The sequence below is a fragment of the Lactuca sativa genome, chromosome 1, assembly GCF_002870075.4.
Source record: "Lactuca sativa cultivar Salinas chromosome 1, Lsat_Salinas_v11, whole genome shotgun sequence".
NCBI classification, from domain to species: domain Eukaryota; kingdom Viridiplantae; phylum Streptophyta; class Magnoliopsida; order Asterales; family Asteraceae; genus Lactuca; species Lactuca sativa.
In genome coordinates, this window is record NC_056623.2 from 54,045,047 (window position 1) to 54,053,998 (window position 8,952).

Genomic DNA, 8,952 nt, shown 5'->3' on the forward strand with positions numbered 1-8,952 from the left:
GTTTGTCTTCCATCGATATGTATTAAACTATATTTGATTTAAAAAATCAATAATTTAAGAATTGTATTGTTAGTACATTCGATTGTAATTACTTGCGAACTGAAAAGCTTAAATGTTTTTATTAAATACTCGAATCCCAAAAATTTGAATAAACATCTCTTTTTAGAAAAGACTAAACTGCACAAATGGTCCCTATGGTTAGCTCAAAATTGTCACTTTGGTTAAAAAATGTTTGGACTAGCACTACAGGTCCAAACTCTTCATTTTGTTGCGAGTTTGGTCCAATTTGTTTTGAATTTTTTTCAAATGACGATTTTGCCCCTGTTTTTTATTTTTCAACTTTTTATTATTTTTATTAATTTATTTTTCCATTTTTTATATGACAATAACTAAGAAAAAAATATTGAGTGTTTATCCCCCACCCCGTTCCTTATCTCTCTACATTACATATGAAGAACACTGAAACTCTAAACCTGCACATCATCGAACCTCCGACTCTGATAAAGGCTGAACAGTCGGACCATCACCCTTCTCCTCGGACCTCCCTCTTCTAACCGGAACGTGACCTGTTTGAAACCACCAACACCAGCCAAAAACCGCCACCACAACCGCCGTTCTCTCTCCACTCCATCTTTCTTTCTCTCCACCATTTCTCTCATTCTCCGACGTTGCCTACCTGACGTTGAAACATCTCTTTTTGATTTCGTTGGAGTTCTGCTATGAAAACCCTTCTCTCCGATCTTTTTTGAAGATATTTTCATCGTAGATTAGGAACACCGACGATCTGCAACACGTCTATCTTCTTCTGAGCTCCAACTCCTCACCATCTTTGGAGACGAACAGATCTGATTCGAGGCAACAATGGAACCTAAGGTCGGCGATCAAGGAGGAATCCAAAGTGGTTTCCGGTGAAGTTGATTTACAGGAGGTGACTACGTTGTCCCCCTCCCAAACGACGAAGACGATGGTGTTGTCAAGAACGACGGAGGGGGGAGAGAGAGAGAGAGAATGGGAGCCCTTCATCTTCTATGTTGCCCAGATCTGTAAATAGAACCATCAACACCGGCCATTTAGGGTTTTATGACGATAGATTTGAAACCTTCGCTCTTTCCGACGGGCATTTTGACTGCTCTGACGGTTGTATAAAGAAGGTGATCGAAGCAGCCGAAAAAAGAGAAAGAGGGTGGCATCGGGAGTGGTGGTTGTGGTGATGGTTTCCGATAGGTGGCGGCAGTTTATGGTGGGTGGCGTTTTTCTCTGGCAGGTGGTGGTGTTTTCCGGTGACACAGTGGAGTGAGAGAGATATGTAGTATGTATGTTAAAGAGATACTGGGTGGGTGTAGTAGTATGGTTGGATTTTTTTTCTTAGTTTTGTTTTTAAATCTTAAAATCAACAAAAATAAATAAGAAAATGGAAAAAGAAATTAATAAAAATAATAAAAACAAAAAAATAAAAAATAGGGGCAAAATCGTCATTAGAAAAAAATTCAAAGCAAGATCAAAGTCGCAACAAAATAAAAAGTTTGAATCTGTAAGGTTAGTCCAAAACTTTTTGGACTAAAATGACAATTTTAAGCTAACCACATGATCATTTATAGAGTTTAGCCTTTAGAGAATTAAAAAAGTATATATGGTTTTTTTAGAAATAAGAAAACATATATACTTTTTTTTTTGAAGATGATATATAAGTTATAACATGGCCATATATGTCAGTCATGTATGTACATGTGTTATGGGTTTCGCTGGCATGGGGTTTGTTAACATCATACATGAGCTGGATCCACACTCAACGGAGAGACCCACTTTCTAATCAGCAAGAATATTAAACTATATAAACTATATAAATATAAATATAAATTAATTTAATAAAATAAATCCAAAAAAACCTTCAGAGATTGAAGCACAAAACCATGTGCCAATATAAATCTCACATACACCCTCATATAATTTCTTCCCCTTTTCCTTTCTCTCTCTCTAAAAGTCCAAATCTTCCGTAAAATTCATCTTCTATCTGTTTCCGTTTCTGTTGATTTTCCTGAATTTGGTTGGTCTCATCTTTTTATCTAAAAATAATTAAACAATTTGGGCCTGATTCTGAAACATGAAGTTTTGTGGGTGTGATTGAGTGTTTATTTGGGGAAAAATCCATGAATCTTGGTGGAGGTCAAGTAGTTAACAAACAATCGATGATGCCTAGTTCAAGTGGTGCTTCTTGGAAGTCAACCACTGGCGGCGGAGTCAGTGGTGGTGGCGGAGGCGGAGGCGACGGCGGCGTCCCTGATCAGTTTCCGGCCGGTCTACGGGTGCTTGTTGTTGATGATGACCCAACTTGTCTCAAGATCTTGGAGAAGATGCTTAGAAACTGCAACTATGAAGGTACGTACAAACACACACATACACGCACTGTGTAAAAGTCTATTTTTTGTGATTTATGTCTCCACTTAAATAAATCCATGTTCCTTTTTTCTTAAATTCCAGTTCAATTTTTCACATCATTGATTTCATCATTTCGTTAACTTTTTTTTTTTTTTAATTTTAATTTTTTATATTTTCTATTCTATATACTGTTCTATTTCTATCCATAAAAATCTCTCAGAAGATTACAAATCTGTGGAAGAAAATTGAAACAAACAAAAACCCAAGTAGATTTAGGGTTCAAAACATTCAGATTTAGGGCTATTTTACAAAAATTAAGCCATATTTAGACGTCGACACTTGACATGTTTGTAATAGTCAAACCTTTTATGATTTCCAGCTTAATTTGACATTTATTTTCTTCTAAATTATTTACTTTAATGCAGTTTGTCGCTTTTATCCAAATCGATTCATGCTCATGATGATTTGATTTTGATTTATTAAAGTCGTATTCTTATGAACAGCGTTTTGATTCAATGGCATTGATTTCAAATTCTAGAAATTTGACTTTTTTTGGTCAAAATTTTGCAGTGACTAAATGTAACAGAGCCGAAGTTGCTTTATCGCATCTGAGAGAAAATAAAAACGGATTCGATGTTGTTATAAGCGACGTTCACATGCCTGATATGGATGGATTCAAACTCCTTGAACACATCGGAATTGAAATGGATCTCCCTGTTATCAGTAAGTCAACCACTCTAATTTTTACTTCCGATTCCGAATTCAATCCCCGATCCAATTTCTTCATCCAAAATTCTATCTGTGGGTTACAATTTCTCGTTTTTGGGATTCAATTCTGAATAAAATCTGGACAATTTGATTCGGTTTTTACAGTGATGTCGGCTGATGACAGCAAGAGTGTAGTGATGAAGGGCGTTACTCATGGCGCCTGTGATTATCTAATAAAACCTGTGAGAATCGAGGCATTACGTAACATATGGCAACACGTTGTTCGAAAAAGAAAACACGAATGGAAAGAATTCGAGCCATCGGCAAGTGCAGATGAACAGAAACCCCCAGAAGAGCCCGATTATTCCTCTTCTGCAAACGAAGGGCATAATTGGAAAAACACAAAAAGGAGGAAAGACGAAGACGATGAAGCTGATGAAAGAGACGATTCATCTTCTCTGAAGAAGCCACGTGTTGTTTGGTCTGTCGAACTCCATCAACAATTTGTCGCAGCTGTTAATCAGCTCGGAATCGATAGTATGAATTTGAATTCTAATTTCTTCACTCTTTTTTATCAACTTTCATCTTGTTACAAAATTACTAATCTACCCTTTTTATGTTGTTGTTACTTTTATGGATACAGAAGCTGTTCCTAAGAAGATCTTGGAGTTGATGAACGTTCCCGGGTTAACTAGAGAAAACGTTGCTAGCCATCTTCAAGTAAACTTCTTTTCTGGATTGCAAAAATGGAAAATCGAAAAAAAAAGAAAAAAACGTTATTTTTTCAATTTTGACTTTTTTTTCGTTGTTGACTTTTTATGTGATGAATTGAAGACCTTTCTTCCTCACAACTGCAAGAATTTGGTGCAGAAATACCGGCTTTATCTAAGAAGACTGAGCGGGTCACAGCATCCGGGTGGGCTAAGCACCGGGTTCATGGGTAGCCCAGAAGCTGGATACGGGTCGATTTCGTCTCTCAATGGGCTTGATCTTCAAGCCCTAGCTGCTAGTGGTCAACTCGGTCAACTCCCTCCTCAAAGCCTTGCAACCCTTCAAGCCGCAGCTCTTGGTAGATCAAATAACTCAAAGTCTCCAATTTCAGTCCCTGTAATTGACCAAAGAAACATTTTTAGCTTTGAAAACCCGAAACGTTACACAGAAGTCCAAAGTCAACATTTGACCAATAATAATAATACCAATAAGCAAATGAATTTACTTCCCGGGATTCCTACAAACATGGAGCCAAAGCAGTTTGTGAGTTTGCATCAATCAGGTCAACATTCATTCGGGAGTATGAACAATCAAGTTCTAATCCAGATGGGTGGTCAAAATCAAAATCAAAATCAAAATCAAAGTCAAAGTCAAGGTCATGGTCATGGTCAGTCGATTCCGAATGCTATTCCTCATCATGGGATGAGGCAACAGCCGGTTTTGTCCAGTGAGATGTTGACACGTGGCGGAGTGGTTGACCTGGCGACAACAACGGTGTACAATCCCGTGGTGTCACAAGCTTCGTCTCTTGTGGATTTCTCAATGAATCATAAAACGGATTCGAGCGGGAATAGTTACCCTATCGGGGGTAGTTTGGGAATTTCAAATATTACGTCCTCATCATCGACCCTACAAGGAGATGGGAGCTTAGATAGTAAGGTTTCGAGAAGAGGGATTGTTCCAAGTTATGATATTTTTAATGATTTGAATCAAAATGGGTATCGGGATTGGGGTTTACAAGATGTTGGTTTGACCTTTGACCAATCTCCTCCGGTCTTACTTCAACATAGCCGGTCTTCTGGCCAAGAAATGGGAGGGCAGAATTGTAATCTTACTACCACCGGGACCCACCGTAACGGGTCAAACATTGGTCAACCGCGTAATGCTTATGTCGGGGAGAATTCGTTGAGGGTGAAAGCCGAAAGCTTCAATGATGGAAGCTCTCATAATAATTTATATCCTGAACAGTATGGTCAAGATGATCTTTTAGCCGCGATTCTAAAGCAAGTATGTTTTTAGTGAAATGTCTAAAATACCCTTTTAATGAAATGTCTAAATACCCTTTTGCTAATAATGTTGTATTTTGTGATGCCAGCAGCAGCAGCAAGAGAGTGTCGGGCAGCCAGAAAACGAGTTTGGGTTTGACGGGTATGCATTGGATAATCTACCGGTGTAATAAGAGAGGAGTTGTACTTTGTGCTTAAAGTGTTGGACGTTGTGCAGTTTCTGGTGTACATAGGTTGACTTATATCCAAATCACCGGCTATCAACTGCCAAGATAACAAGATCTTGAAATTCCGGTTGCTTTTTTATATATATATATATTTAATATATATTGCTGTTGTGAATATGATTGCTGCTGCTGCTGATGATGATGATGATGATGATGATGATAGAGCTCGAGAGCACGATATGCAAAGGCATAGACGTGTGGAAATTTTTGACTGCTTTAGGTAGCCTACAAAAGACCCGAAAAAGCAAGCAATTTCCTAGGATTGTGAATCTGAAGATTTACTATAATTCTCTTTAATTAGTCTTTGGAATAATAATACGTAGTTTTGTGCTTGTTTTTAAGGTTTTTAACGTAAATCTTATTTGTTAGGATATATGGTCGTAGTGTGCATAGTAATTGAGTATTATTGCTTAATGAAAGATCAAACATGTTTTATATGTTTTCATCGTTGAAATCGATGAAGTGAACGATTCAATATTCTAAATGAGAGTACCGATTGAATCTTGTGAATGGGGGAAAGTGAAGATTTCATCTTTTTCCATGTAACCAACATTTGTTTGAAAAAAAAATCATGTTTTCCATGTTGTTACAAGTTCTTTGTACATATTTGTGTTGCAATATCATCTTCTTTGTTGGTTTGTTATCTTTGTAGATGTTATGAAAGGATTAAATAAGATAGATGATGCTTAAGTGGAGGAAGCACCTTTTGGGGACCTAATGTTTTGCCCAAGGGATATGTGCAATGACATTATTAAGAAATATAACTTACAAAGTTAGTTTTGGATAGGCGTAAAAGAGTTTTGCAAGACCATTATGCTAAACTATGAAGCATGTTGAAGAGATAAGGAGTTCAAATCCAAGTTAATGTCAAAACTTGATATCAATACAATGAGTACTTTAACAAGTTTTATGTTTTGTTTCAAAGGTGAGAAAGATTGATGGATTGAAGTTTTTTGTTTGACAAATGGTAGGAGGATAAGTAAGAATAAAATGTAGGAGGATATTTAATTGATAACTAGGAATAAAATATAGGAGGATATTTACTTTCTCTTTTTGTTTAATTACAGGTTATCCTTAAGTTGAAGACTGTTAGATTCAAACCTGAGTCAACTTCATTTTGAAATGTTTCATACACTTTTCCTATTCTAATAGTTTTCAGAACACGCCCATTCTAACACATAACACTTATCCACACATTCCATTTCATATTCTTCAACGATTTCAACTTCATATGTACATCAAAGAGAGATCAATGATACCAGTCATTTGGTAGTTTAGGCCCATGTTCATGAAAATTTCGGCATCGTGTATCAAGTACAAATCCAGATACGGGTTTACTGTTTTCCAAAACTCATTTTGGTTTTTATATTTTCTAATCTTGTTGCATGCAGATTGAGTTTTTCAATCTTTTTATTTTTGTTCTTTTCGACACAAAAATCTACAAAAACTAAAGAGGAGCGTTGGCACTTGATAAAAAAGATTGTTAAGCATTTTAGACTCGATTAATAATTTACACTAAGGGATTTTGATTAAGATATTGTAACAAAAATGTAGTACACTTTTATTATTTCAACTTTGTATTCAGCATATTTCTTTAATAATTGATCGTATAGTGTTAGGTTTCTTATATTAGAATTTAAATGATCATATTTGATTAAAAAACTACCTTACAAGGTGAACGAATATTGTGACTTTTGCAACTAACCCTTACACGAATACCATCAGAGGTTCTGACATCGAGTCACATCTGCCTTTTGGAAAATATATATTTATTCGGCTCAAGTATATACTATAAAGGACAATATACCAAAAAAAAAAAAAAAAAAAAAAAAAACCCATTATTTTTGGTAATTTGTATGGTTTAACCATATATTTTAATTTTATTGATGAAAGCCATAAGCCACCCAAAATTTGACCATGGTTATATATCACTACTAACAAACATGCATATATTGTTGGAGAGCAAGATAAGGGTAGTTAGATTTAAATGTTATCTAGATCTTGTATAATAGGTTGTAAATTATTAGTTTGTTTATATACTACGTGGTCATATATTCTTGTACGTGTGATTGAATTAACATAGAAAACGGAAGTCCATTACTCAATCTTAAATTCTTACTTTCTACATGGTATCAGAGCATACCAAACCTTGAAGAAAAACATAAAATTTGCTCATCATGGGTGGCGAAGATGGCTCATCATCAACCCCTTCCTCTGTCATTGTTCAGAACGAACAAGATGCACCATTCCCCACCAGAGTCATCCTCGATGACACAAACTATCCCTTATGGTCTCAGATAATGGTGATGAGGATTGGAGCACGAAACAAATCTGGGTTTCTCACAAGGGCTTCCAAGAAACCCACGACAAACGAAAAAACAAATCGAAACTTGGTTGGTTGATAACAACAGGGTCAAAACTTGGCTAATTTATTCAATGAGCTCAACCCTAACACGACGTTTTATCCGATTCAAGACAGCGGTTGAGATCTGGGAGGTTGTCTCTAAGAAGTTGTTCGAACTAAACAGGAAATCGTTTCACACTCATCAGAATGGTCGATCCCTCCCAACCTACTACAACGAATTGACAAGCATGTTCCAAGACATTTACACTCGTTTGACTAGTCAGGAAGATACCATTGAAGATGCAGTTGTAGTGAATAAAACCTTATCACGTTTCCGTGTGTGCATCTTCCTGGCTGGCCTAGACTTTGAATTTAGTCAAGAAAAAAGTGAGATCTTGAAAAAAGATCCGCCCTTCAGTTTATAAGCATGTTATGCCTATATCCATAAAGATCAAAATCAACGACAGACTATAAAGGAACCAAAACAGGAACCAGACAATGTGGTTCATATGGCAACCATAAATCGACCTAAGAAAGGACAGAACACAAAGGGAGGGAGTAACCTCATGTGTACACATTGTGGAGAAGGACATTCTAAACTCAGGTGCTATAAGATCATCAGTTACCCAGAGTCACCCAGAGTGGTGGGAATTTACAAAGAAGCCAAGAAAGAAAAATGGACAGACATCAGTAGCCACCTCACCTTAAGTCCAAGAAGTGACTACTCCAATGGCAGCTCATACTTCCAACAACTTTGGTACGTTTCACCACAACCACACTCAAAATAATAGTTGAATAATTGACACAGGAGCAACAAATCATATGACCAACAATTCTAAAAACTTAGTAACGTCGTATCCTCCTAAACAAGCTAGCATTCACACAGCTAATGGAGAAACGGAACCCGTGATTGCCGAAGGGTCTATAAAAGTGTCAAGCTCGATGGAACTTGACTCTGTATTAGTTGTTCCTTGAGTTTCATCAAACATTTTATCAGTTAGCTAAATAACTGAAACTCTGAATTGTTATGCGACTTTTTGGAAAAATGATTTTATGTTTCAGGATATGGAGACACATTGGATTCTTGGTTATGGTTGTACTATCTTGAAGAACACCATCACAATCATGCTCATCATGTAGGAGTAATTCAATCAAATAAGTCATTGGCAATGCTATGGTATCGTCGTTTGATAGTGAATTTAGTTGTGGAATATGTGAGTTAGAAAAAACACAAGAGAGTTTCATATGTTCATAGCACTAATAAAACTACAGTTCCGTTCATGACAATTCATTCTGATGC

At 36.5% G+C, this 8,952-nt stretch overlaps 1 protein-coding gene across 3 annotated transcripts; it reads left to right on the forward strand.

The window, feature by feature from the left end:
* The first annotated feature begins 1,921 nt into the window (after positions 1–1,921).
* LOC111915374 (two-component response regulator ARR2) lies at positions 1,922–5,818 on the forward strand. Of its 3 annotated transcripts, none has more exons than XM_023911038.3 (6): positions 1,922–2,376; positions 2,947–3,099; positions 3,250–3,621; positions 3,728–3,804; positions 3,919–5,082; positions 5,174–5,818. In XM_023911038.3, the coding sequence occupies exons 1-6, from the start codon at positions 2,148–2,150 to the stop codon at positions 5,249–5,251; spliced, it is 2,073 nt and encodes a 690-aa protein (XP_023766806.1). In that variant the 5' UTR covers positions 1,922–2,147; the 3' UTR covers positions 5,252–5,818. The 3 variants fall into 3 exon arrangements, with proteins under 3 accessions (XP_023766806.1, XP_023766805.1, XP_023766807.1); XM_023911037.3 differs by having other exon boundaries at positions 1,923–2,376; positions 5,171–5,818; XM_023911039.3 differs by having other exon boundaries at positions 1,925–2,376; positions 3,955–5,082; positions 5,171–5,818.
* Positions 5,819–8,952: the final 3,134 nt, after the last annotated feature.